Raw genomic sequence first — 20,632 nt, 5'->3', positions numbered from 1 at the left:
TTGAAATGTCAAAACAATCAATCATTCCAATAGTATTATTTGTTTTCATTGTGAACAAAAAAACATTTTACCGCCAAAGTTTGAAAGCTTTGGGTTGATTGTCAGACAAAGAGATCAATCAATCTAGAAATACCAACTAATTAGTTTCCAACTATCTTACAGCGATGCCATAGGAATACCTTAGTCCAAGCAGATAAAAGAACACAATTATAAATGTTACCTTTATTTGGCCTATAGGGGGCTTTCATGCATGAAAAAAACTACTTTTTGGGATTATTTTTAGATTTGTCATACAATTCTATAATTTAAAAAATCATTAAAATGTAGAAATTTTCATGAGATTTTCCTCTTTAAATTAGGCAAAAGCAACAAGTAGTTTCTCTGGCAACCCTCTGTTTCCACATTAAATAGTTCAACAACACAAACAGCTGAGAAAAAAAACTTTGAAACTGGAATGTTATTAAACTTCCAATAAGAATTTCATAAAACAGCAGAAATAATCATAGATAAGAAAGAAAACAAGACAATTATTTTTTCATATAAAATTGCAAAAAATCAAATTAAAATTGTACGTGTTGTTTGAAACAAGTTGACAGGCACAACCCAACCAACGGCAGTCAGGTTAGTTTGAAAGTAAATAAATACTACATAAAAAAAATTCTATTGTAAAACATAAGATAAGCAAAAATGGTGAAATCACGGAAATAACAAATTCTAAAAGTAACAATGATTGACAAAATTCGCGGCATGTTGTATAAAATAGATTTAATTTATGTGTAAAATTGTAAACCAATTTTGGTGAAAATTTTCAGCAGGTTCTTATATAATATTGCAACTGTCTAAATAATTGCCAATTCCAAAAACAAACGTATCCAAATAAAAACTTACGATTTTGTGTGGCGGCTCCCCTTTGTTGGCTCATAAAAACGTTTGTTTGTGAAATTTGTACAGGATCTGCTACGTGAAGATGTTGAAACAATTGAACATTTAGAGGAACGTATAATGTTATGCAGGCACGAGAATTCCATATCGTAAACTACTTAATTACTATTTATTTGTGTTTAATATCGGGAAAAGTTATTAAATTTTAAATAATTTCACTTTTAACGCGTTTAATGCAAATAATCTCCTTTTTTCGTACTTTATAAACTGACCAAACGTTTTGACATTTATACTCTGCAATGGAAGTCGGCCTTGGAACGGGGGGATGAAATAATAAAAAAAAAGAAGCACGAAACAACAATGCCATTGGAATGTTAAGTTAATATAAAAGAGAAAGAGAGAATATTAACATAACGTTTCTAGCAAAAAAAAAGAGTACAAAATAAAATATGCAAAAAAAGCAACAATTGTTAACAACTGTGATGCCAACTATTTGTAGCCAAAGGGTACTGTGAAGAAAAACGCTAAGAATTCATTAGGAAGACAAATTCAACATTTAAATCACTGTTCACTTAAAATTTGGACGTGAAGAAAACCTTCGATATTTTTTTTGATTGAAATAATAGAATTTGAAGTTTGATATTAAAAAGAGGAGTAAATTAGTATTTTATTTGATACTCCTTAGAATAAGTATTAAAGTACATATTAAACATCACAAAATGTTTTGAAAATTTCGTAATTTTCTATAAATTTTCGAGTCTTTTAAGAAATTATCCTCATAAAGCAGCAAATTCATTCCAATTTTCAGACTAAATCTCTTTTTGAGTAATAAATTTAAATAAATTTTATAAAAAGTCGAATTTGGGGACAATTTAGCATAGAAGGTCGTTTGATTTTTTGCCTAGTGGCCTTCTTATCATTCATCCATTAAATTTTTTTTAAAGTTTGAAAGATATGAAGCACCGCGAGATCAGTGCCCAATTTTGAGAAAAAACTTCATGTTAATGTATTTTTATTGGATAAGGCAAATGGGCTTCAACGTCGTAGCGCTCATTTCCACATACACCGTAATCGGCATGAAATTTCATACATTTGCGCCGAAAAACAACTTACTTTTTTCCGTACAAATGATGAAATTTCGTTTTCTGCACCGATTAGGGTATATGCCTGTAAAGCAAGTGGCTTCTCTGGCCTTAAGTATGCAACTTATCCAAAACAATTTACTCGCTATGGATTTCAACAACTCTGGAAGTTTTATAGTTATTAATAAAAGAACCATCTACATATTTGAAAGAAATGTTAATCGATTATATTCTTTGAAAAAAATAAGAAATGAAGCTCCTATATATAAAATATAAGCTTCAATTTTGTGCAAAAAGTTCATATTACTGGATATGGTATATGAACATCAATGTCGTACCCTGAATATCTTCGAGAATGTGGCCAAAGGTATGCAACATAATTCAACAACTTGCTATAGATCTCAACAGCTCCAGAAGTTTTGTTTACTAATATTTTAAAAGAAACTTGTATTTAGAACACACTTTAAGTTAATCAAGACAATTCTTCGAAACTCAGTAAGAACTCTTTCGTTTAGTATAATAAAGCCGGACCGTTGAGGCTTTTGTATACTAAATTTTAAAACCTAATAGACAGGAATGACAATAAAGTTTGAGGATTACAGAAGAATAAGTAGATTCTTCTTCAAGCATTCGAAAATGTATCACAATATTGCGAACTTGTCAGCTAAAAGTTTTGTCAATATAAACGTTCCCTTAAAATTAGCGAATATGAACTTAAGATAAAAAGTAACAATCTAGCGCGTTTTCAAAAATATACGGATAATTTGAGCAAAGAAATCGAAAAAGCCACCCAGAACAATGGCCGCAATGTTTTCTTCGACACTGCAGAATCAAACAGACTAAAATGGAGGATTCAATTAATACTTTAGAAACTTATACTATGGAGCCCAATATGTTTGCTAAAGCTTCAAAAGTTAATGAAAATTCTGATTTCGAATACTGTAATTAAAAAACGCTGACAAAATGAATTTTGAAATATTAAAAAAACGCTAACTTGGCCACTCTGCAAATGGAAGAAATACCGACATATTTGTTTTTGCATTAATTTATTTTCTTTTCTATCAAAATTGTAAGATTTCTTGTAGTTTTTTTTAACAATAGATTTACAAAATTTATTTTGCTTATCTTTATGAATTAACAAAACACATTTAATTTCTTTATTATAATCTTTACTATTCTTTCAATTTCTTTTATTTCTTAGATAAGTTTATCAAAAGCTAGACACGTAATAGTTTTACTCCAAGCGTAACCCTCTAAAGAAAAAAAAGCCTACCAACAACCTATTGTTTCCATTCATCGTTTTCAACGTGTTTCAAAGCAACAAAAACAACTTTAATACGCGAAACTACAATTCTATTCAATTGAACTTTGGTAACAAAACGACCCGGAAATAATGAATTCTATTTTAATTACTGGTTGTAATCGTGGTCTTGGTCTAGGAATAGTTAAAGCTTTGGTTAAGCTGCCCAAGCCACCACAGCACTTATTTGCCACCTGCCGCAACAAGGATCAAGCCAAGGTAATGTTTTTAAATTTAAATAGAAAAATTACAAAAACTGTCTGGTACTTACTTATGGGTGCCATTTTTAGTTTTTGTTGTTCTTTTTCCTGTTGTTGTTGTAGTAAATGCAATTCTTCTTGTTGGTTATTTAAAACTTTTGCCAAATTTATAATAATTATCCAAACACTTAATAGTTTAACAATTATTTTCACACACTTTTTTTATTTTATTTGAAAGTAATTTTCACAATTTTCTATTTATTTCTTATAATTTCTATAACACTTTGTATTTTTAAAACACTTTTTCAATTAAATTCTTGTACTTCGTTCTTTCCTCGAGAAAACTTAGAAATGAAATAAGCGGCGTAGGTTTTTGCGTTTACTTTTAGCTTTTTTGTCACTTTTGGAATTCCCTTTTATCTTCTTTTTGTTCTCTTGAAAACAACTTTCCAATTACGCTCTCATTTTTCTATTTGTTTCCATTTGCAAAATGTCAATACATTCCAATTGGAAGTTTCATACAGGGTTGTATTTGCGAAAGGCAAAGATTTTGGCGATTTTTTGTAGATAAATAGGAATGTACAAAAACTAGCAAAAGTTTAATGAAAATTTTGCAAAACGAAACCCTATCCGAAGATAACTTTTCACAACGAAAATTTTTTTAAAGAATACTTTTCTAACGAAAACTTTTCTAAGGAAAGCTTTTCGAAAGAACACTCTTCATAACTAAAGCTTTTCTAAAGTAAAGTTTTAATAACGAAAGCTTTTATAAAGAAAATTTCTCACAATGAAAGCTTTTCTTAAGAATACTTTTCATAACGAAAGACTTTGTAAAAAACTTTTCTAAAGAAAACTTTCAATAACGAAAACTTTTCATAACAAAAACTTTCCTAAAAAAAACTCTTCATAACGAAAACTTTTCTGAAGAAAACTCTTCATAACGAAAACTTTTCTGAAGAAAACTCTTCATAACAAAAACTTTTCCAAAGAAAACTCTTCATAACTAAAACTTTTATAAAGAAAACTCTTTATAACGAAAACTTTTCTAAAGAAAACTCTTCATAACAAAAACTTTTCTAAAGGAAACTCTTCATAATGAAAGCTTTTCTAATGAAAACTTTTCATAACAGAAACTTTTCTAAAGACAACTTTTCATAACAAAAACTTTTCTATAGAAATATTTTCATAACTTTTCTATAGAAAGTCTTTTATAAGGAAATCTCTTCGATAGAAAACCTTCCATAACGAAAGCTATTCTATAGAAAACCTTTCATAATGAAAGCTTTTCTATAGAAAACCTTTCATAATGAAAGCTTTTCTATAGAAAACCTTTCATAATGAGAGCTTTTCTATAGAAAACCTTCTATAACGAAAGCTTTTCTATAGAAAACCTTCTATAACGAAAGCTTTTCTATAGAAAACCTTCTATAACGTAAGCTTTTCTATAGGAAACCTTCTATAAAGAAAGCTTTTCTATAGGAAACCTTCTATAACGAAAGCTTTTCTATAGAAAACCTTTTATAAAGTAAGCTTTTCTATAGAAAACCTTTTATAAAGTAAGCTTTTCTATAGAAAACCTTTTATAAAGTAAGCTTTTCTATAGAAAACCTTTTATAAAGTAAGCTTTTCTATAGAAAAACCTTTTATAAAGTAAGCTTTTCTATAGAAAACCTTTTATAACGAAAGCTTTTCTATAGAAAACCTTTTATAGCGAAAACTTTTCTATAGAAACTCGTTTATAACGAAAACCTTTTATAACGAAATCTTTTTTATCGAAAGTTTTCTATAGAAAAGCTTTTGTTATAAAAGATTTTCTATAGAAAAGTTTTCCATAAAAAAGGTTTCTATAGAAATGCTTTCTATAAAAAATGTTTTCTATAGAAAATCTTTCGATATAAAAGGTTTTGTATAGAAAAGTTTTCGTTATGAAAATTTTTCTTTACAAAACCTAAGCTTTTTTATAGAAAACTATTCATATCGAAAGCTTTTCTAAAATAAACTTTTCTATAGACAACTTTTTATATTCTAAAGAAAACTTTTCATTAGAAAAACTTTTATATTCTATAGAAAACTTTTCTATAGAAGTTTTCTATGGAAAACTTTTCAATTTGAAAAGAAATAGAAAGCTTTTCAAATCAAAAACTTTTCTATAGAAACTCCTTTCTATAGAAAACTTTTAAGCGGTTTATATCGAAAACTTTTTAGAGAAAACTTTTCATATCGAAAACTTTTCTATAGAAAACTTTTCGGAACACATGTCGGAAACTTTTTAGAGAAAATTTTTTAAAGAAAACCACCTCTATTTTTATTTAATTTTAGGAACTCCAAGAATTGGCTTCTCAAAACCCAAATATTCATATTGTGGAAATTGGTATGTAATCCTTAAAGCTCATCTTAAGAGAAAATATTTTAAGAACTTTAACTAATTTTCCTTCTCCCCTAGATTTACGCAACTATAATTCTTACGACAATTTGATCAAACAAATCGAAGACGTTACCCAGGACAAAGGTCTCAATGTACTCTTCAACAATGCTGGCATTTCACCCCGTTCCACCAGAATCAACCTTACCAAAGTGGAGGATTTAATGAATACTTTCGAAACGAATACTGTGGTACCCATTATGTTGGCAAAAGCCTGTTTGCCTTTATTGAAAAAAGCCTCAAAGGCTCAAGAGAATTTAGATTTCAGTGTTAATCGTGCCGCCATTATAAATATGAGTTCTGTTTTGGGCTCAATTGAGTCGAACATGGAAGGTGGCCTCTATGCTTATCGCACTTCTAAATCGGCTCTTAATGCTGCCACTAAATCCTTGAGTATTGATTTGTATGCCAATAAAATATTGTGTGTAGCATTGCATCCCGGTTGGGTGCGTACCGATATGGGTGGTTCAAATGCCCCGTTGGATGTAGAGCCAACTACAGCGGAAATTGTAGAGACTGTAATGAAATTTGGCGCAAAACATAATGGTGGTTTTTATCAATATAATGGTGAACAATTGCCTTGGTAGAGGAGAAATTTGATTTGATCTAAAGGATTAATCTTGTTGATGAAATGTGTCTTGTAATGGAATTTATAATGTGTTAAAGTTTGTAATTAATGTAATAATAAAGTGATAATTTTTCTTTAAAAATTTTGGAATAAATTGCCGATTTCTGGAAGGATATATGACAGTGAAAGTGAAAGTGAAAGTTTTTTCATAGTAAAGTTTTCGATATAAACTTTTAATTTCGAAAAATTTTCATTTTCAGTTTTCTATAGAAAAGTTTTCGATATGAAGAGTTTTCTATAAAAAAGTTTTCGATATGAAGAGTTTTCTATAAAAAAGTTTTCGATATGAAGAATTTTCTATAGAAAAGTTTTCGATGTGAAGAGTTTTCTATAGAAACGCTTTCGATATGAAGAGTTTCCTATAGAAAAGTTTTCGGTAAGTGGAGTTTTCATTAGAAAAGTTTTCGATATGAAAAGTTTTCTTTAGAAAACTTTTCGACATGAAGAGTTTTCTTTAGAAAAATTTTCGACATGAAGAGTTTTCTTTATAAAACTTTTCGATATAAAGAGTTTTCTTTAGATAACTTTTCGATATGAAGAGTTTTCTTTAGAAAACTTTTCGATATGAAGAGTTTTCTTTAGAAAACTTTTCGATATGAAGAGTTTTCTTTAGAAAACTTTTCGATATGAAGAGTTTTCTTTAGAAAACTTTTCGATATGAAGAGTTTTCTTTAGAAAACTTTTCGATATGAAGAGTTTTCTTTAGAAAACTTTTCAATATGAAAAGTTTTCTTTAGAAAATTTTTCAATATAAAGAGTTTTCTTTAGAAAACTTTTCAATATGAAGAGTTTTCTTTAGAAAACTTTTCAATATGAAGAGTTTTCTTTAGAAAACTTTTCAATATGAAGAGTTTTTTTTAGAAAACTTTTCAATATGAAGAGTTTTCTTTAGAAAACTTTTTGATATGAAGAGTTTTCTTTAGAAAACTTTTCGATATGAAGAGTTTTCTTTAGAAAACTTTTCGATATGAAGAGTTTTCTTTAGAAAACTTTTCGATATGAAGAGTTTTCTTTAGAAAACTTTTCGATATGAAGAGTTTTCTTTAGAAAACTTTTCGATATGAAGAGTTTTCTTTAGAAAACTTTTCGATATGAAGAGTTTTCTTTAGAAAACTTTTCGATATGAAGAGTTTTCTTTAGAAAACTTTTCGATATAAAGATTTTTCTTTAGAAAACTTTTCGATATGAAGAGTTTTCGTTAGAAAACTTTTCGACATAAAGTTTTCTTTAGAGAAGTTTTTCGAATGCAACAATTTATAGAACATTTTTGAAAATCTACAATTTATTATAGAAAATTTTTTAAAAAATGTTTTTCGAAATTTTATATAGAAAATTTTCCGAAATCAAATTTTTTTCAAATTTTTCAAAATCTTAATTTTTATAGAAACATTTTCATAGCAATTTTTTTAAAACAAAAATTTATAGAAAATGTTTTGTAATGAAAAATTTAAAATTGAAGTTTTCAAAGTAACATTTTTATTTAAAAATGCAACATATTTTCTTAAAACTAAAAAATTTATTAAAACATTCGCTCTTTTAATTTTTCACATCTTTTTTTATTATTATTTTCTTTCAAACTTTTTGTTTGTTTTGCATCTTATTTTTTTCTTGTTAGACAATTAAAAAGTAGATTTTTCAGTTGAAATGAAAAATTAATAATTCTTAAGTAATTTTTGTTAGATTTTATTTGTTGGAATTCAAGCTTAACTAAGATTTTTAGATATTTTTTTTTTTGTTTAGCCTTTTTTTACCTAAAAAAAGACACAAATTCAATAAATTAAAAACTAAAGTTGAGAGTTGGTAAAAGTAAATAGCAAAAAAAGAAAAACTATATTGCAAGAATTGCTAAAAATATGAATAAAAAAAGAGCTAAAAAATACTATGATACATAAAGAAAATAAAACTTAGGAAGAGCCGGGCGGGGAATAGTTGCAAATGAGCAATAATAGTCTAAAATTTACAAAGGTTTGTTATGAACCTTTAATAATTTGTTTATGTTAAAAGCAGAAATTATTTTAGTAAAATTCTGTTTTTTTATTATGTATTTCCTTTTTAAAGAGAAATATTTTGAGAAAAAGATTTATTAATGAAAAAATGGAGGGGGTTGATTTAAAATAGCCACAAATTAAGAGGAACAAAAGTTTAAAACTTTTAAATGCGTGTTCAAAATGTTAAAATTTCAAATTGGCTTGGAAAGTGTGTTTTTATTGCTAAAATATTACTGTGTTTGGGATAGTTTTTAAAATGTTTATCATATATGCTGAACTCTAGAGATGGCGGGAGCTGAAGTCGAGTTGGCGGAGGAGGATAAAGGGTTTTCTTCCGTTGAGGAACGTGGCATAGCGGTAACAGTCATGGTGGGTACAGCAGTAACTAAATTTGAGCTTCCTGTAGCATGATTAACAGCCGGCAGAGGCGTGCTATTAGCGGCATTGATCATGAACTCATGGCCGCTAGCGGATGCCGAATTATTATTCGGTATTGTCAAGACAATATGTCGTAGTGTTACAGCCCAGGAAGTACATTCATTGGCATGATTTGCTACTAGCGATGTATAGATTTCCATGGCCTCATTGTAAGAACGTCTTGAAACGGCCTGACTTAAACGATAGATTTTTTGTTGCACTGCCGCACTCAAATTACCCGTTTGCCAAAGTTGTTCTATAACACCCAAGCGCCTTTCAATCTCCTCACGGCGTACATTTATGGATTCTTGCACCAAAGGAACTCGCTCCCTTAGGCAACGAAAGCTGCTGCTGACAGCATCTGTGGGTAGAGTTATATTTTCCTGTTCACTAGCATTGTGTGGCATGGGATGTACTACAGCCACGGGTTGCATTATAGATGCCGTTGTGGGTGGTGGTGGTGGTGGCAGACCAGCACTAGCTTGATTTGGTAGCACCACCGCTGTGGGTTTTGTTAAGCTAGCCGTGGGCGTAACGGTACCTTGCAAAGGATAAGCTACTCTTTTATTGAGATTAATACGTGGCCGTCCAGGGCCACCGCCCGAGGAGGCCGACAGCGGATTATAGGCCAATGTGGGTGGATCATTCCAGCCGGGTGTGCGGGAACCTTGAAAGTGAGAAAAACTTTTACTTTTGTAAAACTGACATTGAATTTTCTTTCGCCTTACACCAAAACATTGTTACTCACTTCCCTTTTATTTTTTCTTGCTGTATGCAGAAAGAAAAAAATTTAATTTTCTTACCTGGAAATGGTTCACTGGCTGCTGGCATTGCTGTTGTTGGTGGTTTATCAGCCATGTTTTTTTCTTCTTGTGTTTTAGTTTCTTTATAAATCAATTATTTGTTTTTTGTCTAAAGTTATTTGTTATTTGCTCAACTTTTTAATAAATTTATATCACTAAATTTTAACTTTTTTTTACATTAAAAATAAAATCAATTGCTTGTGCAGTGACGTCTCTCAATGACCTACGCCGTCAAACACTAACGGCGGCGGCTTAGAACAGGCTGTAAGCCGTCGAAGTTTTCAACTTTTTACATTGACATTAAAAATTATGAATAAAAACGTGACCGTTAGATGGTTCTTTTATAAAATTGGGATTTTTGAACTCAATACAGGCATGGAAAATTTAAATTTTAGAATAGTACTAATAATAATAGAATTTTTTTGTTTTTAGAGTACTAAACTAATTTTAAGCTAGACGAGACACACAGATTAGACTACAGACTACATTGCAGATTAGACTATAGAAAAGACTATAGTCGAGACTTTATATAAGACTATTATGAACTCAAAAGCCCTTTCCGGGGGATAGGGTTGTATGGCGGCTAGGTGAAATAATGGATCGATTTCAACCATTTCAATAGGCTTCGTCGTTGGGTCCAAAATATCTTGAAAATTGCGACCTGTACTAGACTAGACTATAGACTATACCATAGACTAGACTACAGACTAGACTACAGACTAGACTATAGACTAGACTATAGACTAGACTATAGACTAGACTATAGACTAGACTATAGACTAGACTTTAGACTTGACTATAGACTAGACTATAGACTAGACTAGACTAGACTAGACTATAGACTAGACTATAGACTAGACTATAGAACTAGACTATAGACTAGACTATAGACTAGACTATAGACTAGACTATAGACTAGACTATAGACTAGACTATAGTCTAGACTATAGACTAGACTATAGACTAGACTATAGACTAGACTATAGACTAGACTATAGACTAGACTATAGACTAGACTATAGACTAGACTATAGACTAGACTATAGACTAGACTATAGACTAGACTATAGACTAGACTATAGACTAGACTATAGACTAGACTATAGACTAGACTATAGACTAGACTATAGACTAGACTATAGACTAGACTATAGACTAGACTATAGACTAGACTATAGACTAGACTATAGACTAGACTATAGACTAGACTATAGACTAGACTATAGACTAGACTAGACTATAGACTAGACTATAGACTAGACTATAGACTAGACTATAGGACTAGACTATAGACTAGACTATAGACTAGACTATAGACTAGACTATAGACTAGACCTATAGACTAGACTATAGACTAGACTATAGACTAGACTATAGACTAGACTATAGACTAGACTATAGACTAGACTATAGACTAGACTATAGACTAGACTATAGACTAGACTATAGACTAGACTATAGACTAGACTATAGACTAGACTATAGACTAGACTATAGACTAGACTATAGACTAGACTATAGACTAGACTATAGACTAGACTATAGACTAGACTATAGACTAGACTATAGACTAGACTATAGACTAGACTATAGACTAGACTATAGGACTAGACTATAGACTAGACTATAGACTAGACTATAGACTAGACTATAGACTAGACTATAGACTAGACTATAGACTAGACTATAGACTAGACTATAGACTAGACTATAGACTAGACTAGACTAGACTATAGACTAGACTATAGACTAGACTATATAGACTAGACTATAGACTACACTATAGACTAAAGTACTGAAATTTAAAGCAATCACCAGATATACCTAGCCAAGTTATTATATTATAACGGCGGTTTAGCTTAGTCGGCGCAGTTCTCTGGTGACTTCTTTTTGCTTTTCTTGTTTTTCTCTCTGGCTCACTGACGTTTACAATTTTTTTACTCTCGATTAAACTGTTTTTTATTTGGGGTTGCCATTCATAGGGAATTAATAACATAACTAGCAATTGTGAATATATGATTGACATCAATCACAATAGATAATCAATAATAACGGTCATAAATTCAGAAATTGTTAAATTTAATGAAAATTTTAAGAAATCCTTTATTTATATATTATTTATTTATTATATAAAAAAAATAAAAAAGTCATCTTTTGTTATAAGAAGCGAAAAGAGTTTAATAATTCGAATATTCTCAAATCGTTCATATTTTTATACATATTCCTAGGAGGATAATTCTATTTTAGAAACATTTTTTTTCAGATTTCCAATACATACAAAAAATAAAAATCAATTTTTAACGACAAAATGCACTTTGTGAGATTTTATTTTTTTTTCTTTGTTGTTAAAAACGCAAGCTCATGTCATGAATTGAAAATGACAACAAATAGTGACGTACAAAAGAGACTTTGAACATAGATAAACCCTATACTATTCTAGTGTTTAATATGGTTTTGTGCTAACGTTTGCAAGTCGTCAAAAAAAATCGTATACCCTGCCTAAAGATCAACCAATGCCTTTATGAATCGCTTCAGCAATGACTTTATAACCTTAAAATTTTTTCATAACGTTTAACTTTATAACTTTATAAAATTATAACCTTATAACTTTATAACTTTATAACTTTATAAGTTTATAACTTTATAGCTTTATAACTTTATAGCTTTATAACTTTATAACTTTATAAATTTATAACTTTATAACTTTATAACTTTATAACTTTATAACTTTATAACTTTATAACTTTATAACTCTATAACTTTATAACTTTATAAATTTATAACTTTATAACTTTATAAACTCATAACTTTCCATTTATAACTTTATGTAGGGTATTTTATGATTGGATTTTGCAGTCTATAACTTTTTAATTGTTTTCATTTAATAATAGATTTCAAAAAATATTTTAATTGATAAGAAAATGTTTTAAAAACTGGGTTAAACTCTTTTTTCATAAAATACTAGAGTAAAGAGAAATGTATATAAAAATAATCTCTCTTATGATAAATATTGTATTTCGATTAGATCAGTGTTGTCAAATTTCAAGAGCTAAAAATTCTAAATTAAGAATTATTTTAAGAAATTTAAATTTGATTAATATTAAAAATTATATGTTCATTCTGTTTATAATAAGATTTTATGTTTCAAAATACATAATTTGAGAAAGAGTGAATTTATTCCCAGTGTTTTCAGGTCTTGAAATAAGTCTCTATTATTTATTACACTGATCTCTTCTAGCATTCATATTATCATGCAGCACTCTTCCATAAAACTAGTTATTTTTGTTTATACCAACAACAAAGAAAGAAAGAAGCCTTCATAAACAATTACACTAAATGAGCGTAATGAAACTTGTATATACAAAAAAAAAAAAACAAATTCAAAACATAGAACATAAACGAAGATGATAATATAATTTTAGTAACTTACTGGCTAGCGTCCAGTGTGTATTGTTTTTCTTGCAAACTTAGAAATAGTTTAAACTAAAAAAATATTTACAAATAATGAATACTTTGGCCTTAATAGCTTTTGCCTTATGGGCTGTATTTATGCGTTATTTACCAAAAATTATTGAATTTATTAAAATGAAAAAATGGTCGGAAAACGTACCGGGTCCAACGATTGGTGAATTAATTGAAAATGCCAAAAAAGGAGGTAGGTTGTAGTAATACTATTCAAGTATTCTTACTTATAAAGCAAAAGGTTCGCCAAAGAACAACAAAATAAATTTGTGGACTTTGTAACCCAGTTTAATTCAAAGTTTTCATAGTTAAAATTTAACAGTCTACATAGAATCAAAATAATACTATTCATAATTATATATGTTTACTACTTAATCATCTGTGTTGCTATTTTAGCGCTTTAGACTACAGACTAGACTATAGACTAGACTATAGACTAGACTATAGACTAGACTATAGACTAGACTATAGACTAGACTATAGACTAGACTATAGACTAGACTATAGACTAGACTATAGACTAGACTATAGACTAGACTATAGACTAGACTAGACTAGACTAGACTGACTATAGACTAGACTATAGACTAGACTAGACTATACTAGACTAGACTAGACTATAGACTAGACTATAGACTAGACTATAGACTAGACTATATACTAGACTATAGACTAGACTATAGACTAGACTATAGACTAACTATAGACTAGACTATAGACTAGACTATAGACTAGACTATAGACTAGACTATAGACCGAGACTATAGACTATAGACTAGACTATAGACTAGACTATATAGACTAGACTAGATATAGACTAGACTATAGACTAGACTATAGACTAGACTATAGACTAGACTATAGACTAGACTATAGACTAGACTATAGACTAGACTATAGACTAGACTATAGACTAGACTATAGACTAGACTATAGGACTAGACTATAGACTAGACTATAGACTAGACTATAGACTAGACTATAGACTAGACTATAGACTAGACTATAGACTAGACTATAGACTAGACTAGACTAGACTAGAGACTATAGACTAGACTATAGACTAGACTATCGACTAGACATAGACTAGACTATAGACTAGACTATAGACTAGACATAGACTAGACTATAGACTAGACTATAGACTAGACTAAGACTAGACTATAGACTAGACTATAGACTAGACTATAGACTAGACTATAGACTAGACTATAGACTAGACTATAGACTAGACTATAGACAGACTATAGACTAGACTAGACTAGACTATAGACTAGACTATAGACTAGACTATAGACTAGACTATAGACTAGACTATAGACTAGACTATAGACTAGACGATAGACTAGACTATAGACTATAGACTAGACTATAGACTAGACTATAGACTAGACTATAGACTAGACTATAGACTAGACTATAGACTAGACTATAGACTAGACTATAGACTAGACTATAGACTAGACTATAGACTAGACTATACTAGACTATAGACTAGACTATAGACTAGACTATAGATTAGACTATAGATTAGACTATAGACTAGACTATAGACTAGACTATAGACTAGACTATAGACTAGACTATAGACTAGACTATAGAGATTATAGACTAGACTATAGACTAGACTATAGACTAGACTATAGACTAGACTATAGACTAGACTATAGACTAGACTATAGATTAGACTATAGACTAGACTATAGACTAGACTATAGACTAGACTATAGACTAGACTATAGACTAGACTATAGACTAGACTATAGTCTATAGACTAGACTATAGACTAGACTATAGACTAGACTAGACTAGACTATAGACTAGACTATAGACTAGACTATAGACTAGACTATAGACTAGACTATAGACTAGACTATAGACTAGACTATAGACTAGACTATAGACTAGACTATAGACTAGACTATAGACTAGACTAGACTAGACTATAGACTAGACTATAGACTAGACTATAGACTAGACTATAGACTAGACTATAGACTAGACTATAGACTAGACTATAGACTAGACTATAGACTAGACTATAGACTAGACTATAGACTAGACTATAGACTAGACTATAGACTAGACTATAGACTAGACTATAGACTAGACTATAGACTAGACTATAGACTAGACTATAGACTAGACTATAGACTAGACTATAGACTAGACTATAGACTAGACTATAGACTAGACTATAGATTAGACTATAGACTAGACTATAGACTAGACTATAGACTAGACTATAGACTAGACTATAGACTAGACTATAGACTAGACTATAGACTAGACTATAGACTAGACTATAGACTAGACTATAGACTAGACTATAGACTAGACTATAGACTAGACTATAGACTAGACTAGACTATAGACTAGACTATAGACTAGACTATAGAATAGATTATAGACTAGACTATAGACTAGACTATAGACTAGACTATAGAATAGATTATAGACTAGACTATAGACTAGACTATAGACTAGACTATAGACTAGACTATAGACTAGACTAGACTATAGACTAGACTATAGACTAGACTAGACTAGACTATAGACTATAGACTATAGACTATAGACTATAGACTATAGACTAGACTAGACTAGACTATAGACTAGACTAGACTATAGACTAGACTAGACTAGACTAGACTAGACTAGACTAGACTAGACTAGACTATAGACTAGACTAGACTAGACTATAGACTAGACTATAGACTAGACTATAGACTAGACTAGACTAGACTATAGACTAGACTATAGACTAGACTATAGACTAGACTATAGACTAGACTATAGACTAGACTATATACTAGACTATAGACTAGACTATAGACTGGACTATAGACTAGACTACTAGAGACTAGACTAGACTATAGACTAGACTATAGACTAGACTATAGACTAGACTATAGACTAGACTATAGACTAGACTATAGGCTAGACTATAGGCTAGACTATAGACTAGACTATAGACTAGACTATATACTAGACTATAGACTAGACTATAGACTAGACTATAGACTAGACTATAGACTAGACTATAGACTAGACTGTAGACTAGACTATAGACTAGACTATAGACTAGACTATAGACTAGACTATAGACTAGACTATAGACTAGACTATAGACTAGACTATAGACTAGACTATAGACTAGACTATAGACTCAACTATAGACTAGACTATAGACTAGACTATAGACTAGACTATAGACTAGACTAGACTAGGCTATAGACTAGACTATAGACTAGACTATAGACTAGACTATAGACTAGACTATAGACTAGACTATAGACTAGACTATAGACTAGACTATAGACTAGACTATAGACTAGACTATAGACTAGACTATAGACTAGACTATAGACTAGACTATAGACATAGACTATAGACTAGACTATAGACTAGACTATAGACTAGACTATAGACTATAGAATAGACTATAGAATAGACTATAGACTAGACTATAGAATAGACTATAGACTAGACTATAGACTAGACTATAGACTAGACTATAGACTAGACTATAGACTAGACTATAGACTAGGACTATAGACTAGACTATAGACTAGACTATAGACTAGACTATAGACTAGACTATAGACTAGACTATAGACTAGACTATAGACTAGACTATAGACTAGACTATAGACTAGACTATAGACTAGACTATAGACTAGACTATAGACTAGACTATAGACTAGACTATAGACTAGACTATAGACTAGACTATAGACTACACTATAGACTAGACTATAGACTAGACTATAGACTAGACTATAGACTAGACTATAGACTAGACTATAGACTAGACTATAGACTAGACTCTGGACTAACTGTTGACAAAACTAACTATAGTCTAAAATATAACCTAGAATATGAACTAAAATATAAACTGTGTGATAGACTAGACTATATACTAGACATCTTTGCCTTTATTTTCAGAAATCCTCAATTGGTTCATTGAATTACGCCAAAAATATGGTCCTACTTTTCGCCTCTGGCTGGGCAAAGACTTAATGATTTTTTTCACCGATCCCGAAGACGTCAAACAGTTGCTGAGCAACAATACCCTGCTACACAAATCAGAGAACTATAATATTTTGAGTCCTTGGTTGGGCAAGGGCCTCTTAACTAATGGCGGCGAATCCTGGCATACACGTAGAAAATTATTAACTCCAGCATTCCATTTTCGTATTTTAAGTGAATTTAAAGAACCCATGGAAGAGAATTGTAAAATATTGGTGGGCAAATTGAGAGAGAAGGCAAACGGAGAGCAATTGATATATATCCTTATATAACACTATTGCCCTGGATGCCATTTGTGAAACGGCCATGGGCATTAAGAAACATGCACAAATGCAAAGTGAATCGGAGTATGTAAAGGCGGTTCAGAAGTGAGTAGGAAAGCAGGAAGAAGATATTTATCTCAATTTTAAATATTTGTTTTTCATTTTAGAATGTGTCACATTTTACACAAAAAATCCTTTTCCTTTTGGCAGCGAATGAATATATTCTTTAAATTTACCAAACCTGGTCGGGAAAGAGATGCTGCTCTTAAAATTTTACATAACGAAACAAATCGTGTTATTAAATTAAGACGTAAACTTTAGAAGATTCTCAAATACACAATATGAATGATGCCCAAAAGGCCGATAATATTGAAGGACAAAAAAGACGTTTAGCTTTCCTTGATATGCTGCTGATTTCTCAATGGAGGGTGTACCTCTTAGTGATCGTGAAATACGTGAAGAAGTTGATACCTTTATGTTTGAGGGTCATGATACTACCAGCTCAGCCATAGGATTTGCCATATATTTACTTTCACAACATGCTGATGTCCAACAACAAGCCTACGAAGAAGCAGTAGCTCTTGAGGGTCACGAGAAGGAAGCCATGCCTTATTTGGAGGCGGTAATTAAAGAAACATTACGTCTTTATCCCTCAGTACCTTTCTATTCTCGCTGTATTAAAGAAGATCTTAATGTTGGTTCGCTTATTGTGCCTAAGGGAGCTAGTATTAGTATTTTAACTTATATGGTGCATCGTGATGAGAAAAACTTTCCCGATCCAGAAAAATTTGATCCCTTACGTTTCTTGTCGAAGGAAACAAATTTACATCCCTTTAGTTTTGTAGCCTTTAGTGCAGGTCCCCGTAATTGTATTGGTCAAAAATTCGCCATGTTGGAATTGAAATGTTCTTTGTCGTATCTTTTGCGTAATTTTGAATTCTTACCCGTCAAAGATTTTAAACCACAACCATTGGCCGAATTGGTTATGAAAAGTGGTAATGGAATACAAATCAAAATGAAGAAGCGTTAACGTGCTACGGTTTTTATGCTTATATAGTTTTAAGAATTGATAAGTGCCTTTAGACTATACACTAGATTATAGGCTATTAAAATGTAATTTAAAATTTAAACTTTTACGTGTTTTCAATGATTTAATCAAGCAAAGCCAAATTGAGTAGACCATCGACTACACAAAAGGCTACACCATAGGCTATATTATAGACTCGACTATATAAATAGTAGACTATATACTCGACTATAAGATGGTGCTGCTCATGCTATTCATGTTTCACCATGTTGCAATATTATATATACTACAGTCCTTTGGAATCTAATTTGATATGTCTCTTGCTAACATAACCGACCAAAAAGCTTTTCACATAATCAAAAATATTTTAAATTTTACATAAATAAAAATTATTATTAAAATAATAAAAAATAATTTCCTATAATATTTATAAAAAATAATTGTAATAGAATTGATATAATAATTTATCCACAAATATTATAGCAACTATATTCAGCTGTAATAAATTCCTCCAGTTATTTTCAAACTGTTCACTGCTGTTTGGGCAAAACATTATTTTATAGTACTTATTCTATAGCTAGAAAGTTTTTCATTTTATGACACACAAGTTTGTTTTCTAAAAGGGGTTGCACTTCTCCTTAAAGCTTTTAAGAGCTGTGGTAAACAGTTTCGAGACAAAATACCCCTTTAATGTGTTTAAAATATTAACAGTTCTGTGGATTATAAAAAGCTATATTGATATCATAAGTTAAAAGAAAAAGTGTTCACAATGAGCAAAAACATGATAATGACTTTCTCAAGAAGGCGTCTAGGACTACACTATAGACTAGACTATAAATTATACTATAGATTAGAATATAGACTATAGACGAGAATAAACTAGAATATAGACTAAAGACTATAGACTAGACTATAGACTAAAGACTATAGACTAGACTATAGACTAAGACTATAGACTAGACTATAGACTAAAGACTATAGACTAGACTATAGACTAGACTATAGACTAGACTATAGACTAGACTATAGACTAGACTATAGACTAGACTATAGACTAGACTATAGACTAGACTATAGACTAGACTATAGACTAGACTATAGACTAGACTATAGACTAGACTATAGACTAGACTATAGACTAGACTATAGACAAGACTATAGACTAGACTATAGACTAGACTATAGACTAGACTATAGACTAGACTATAGACTAGACTATAGACTAGACTATAGACTAGACTATAGACTAGACTATAGACTAGACTATAGACTAGACTATAGACTAGACTAGACTATAGACTAGACTATAGACTAGACTATAGACTAGACTATAGACTAGACTATAGACTAGACTATAGACTAGACTTTAGATTAGACTATAGACTAGACTTTAGATTAGACTATAGACTAGACTATAGACTAGACTATAGACTAGACTATAGACTAGACTATAGACTAGACTATAGACTAGACTATAGACTAGACTATAGACTAGACTATAGACTATACTATAGACTAGACTATAGACTAGACTATAGACTAGACTATAGACTAGACTATAGACTAGACTATAGACTAGACTATAGACTAGACTATAGACTAGACTATAGACTAGACTATAGACTAACTTAGACTAGACTATAGACTAGACTATAGACTAGACTATAGACTAGACTATAGACTAGACTATAGACTAGACTATAGACTAGACTATAGACTAGACTATAGACTAGACTATAGACTAGACTAGAGACTAGACTATAGACTAGACTATAGACTAGACTATAGACTAGACTATAGACTAGACTATAGACTAGACTATAGACTAGACTATAGACTAGACTATAGACTGACTATAGACTAGACTATAGACTAGACTATAGACTAGACTATAGACTAGACTATAGACTAGACTATAGACTAGACTATAGACTAGACTATAGACCTAGACTATAGACTAGAACTATAGACTAGACATTAAAGACTAGACTATAGACTAGACTATAGACTAGACTATAGACTAGACTATAGACTAGACTATAGACTAGACTATAGACTAGACTATAGAACCTAGACTATAGACTAGACTATAGACTAGACTATAGAGACTAGACTATAGACTAGAA

At 30.5% G+C, this 20,632-nt stretch overlaps 3 protein-coding genes across 4 annotated transcripts; 2 read left to right on the top strand and 1 right to left on the bottom strand.

Annotated features, from left to right (window-relative positions):
* Positions 1-495: 495 nt before the first annotated feature.
* LOC119613363 (C-factor) lies at positions 496-6,607 on the top strand. Of its 2 annotated transcripts, none has more exons than XM_037969382.1 (4): positions 496-621; positions 3,166-3,483; positions 5,784-5,835; positions 5,908-6,607. In XM_037969382.1, the coding sequence occupies exons 2-4, from the start codon at positions 3,358-3,360 to the stop codon at positions 6,471-6,473; spliced, it is 744 nt and encodes a 247-aa protein (XP_037825310.1). In that variant the 5' UTR covers positions 496-621; positions 3,166-3,357; the 3' UTR covers positions 6,474-6,607. The 2 variants fall into 2 exon arrangements, with proteins under 2 accessions (XP_037825310.1, XP_037825311.1); XM_037969383.1 differs by having other exon boundaries at positions 520-633.
* Positions 6,608-7,971: 1,364 nt separating this feature from the next.
* LOC119613365 (steroid receptor RNA activator 1) lies at positions 7,972-9,985 on the bottom strand. The gene is made up of 2 exons (XM_037969385.1): positions 9,723-9,985; positions 7,972-9,586 (listed from the first exon to the last, which is right to left on the bottom strand). Exons 1-2 carry the CDS (start codon positions 9,775-9,777, stop codon positions 8,766-8,768), a joined length of 876 nt encoding a protein of 291 aa, XP_037825313.1. The 5' UTR covers positions 9,778-9,985; the 3' UTR covers positions 7,972-8,765.
* A 3,172-nt stretch (positions 9,986-13,157) lies between these two features.
* On the top strand, positions 13,158-18,851 carry LOC119613364 (probable cytochrome P450 4s3). The gene is given in 7 exon segments (XM_037969384.1): positions 13,158-13,377; positions 17,133-17,462; positions 17,465-17,491; positions 17,494-17,584; positions 17,647-17,792; positions 17,795-17,902; positions 17,905-18,851. Coding segments are annotated over 7 exon segments (1,458 nt in total). The 5' UTR covers positions 13,158-13,226; the 3' UTR covers positions 18,510-18,851.
* The last annotated feature ends 1,781 nt before the right edge of the window (positions 18,852-20,632 follow it).

This window comes from Lucilia sericata, unplaced genomic scaffold, assembly GCF_015586225.1.
Source record: "Lucilia sericata isolate MDLA Ls3-8-SP2 unplaced genomic scaffold, ASM1558622v1 Contig002088F_arrow, whole genome shotgun sequence".
NCBI lineage: Eukaryota > Metazoa > Arthropoda > Insecta > Diptera > Calliphoridae > Lucilia > Lucilia sericata.
This window is presented reverse-complemented; position numbering and strand designations above follow the sequence as displayed.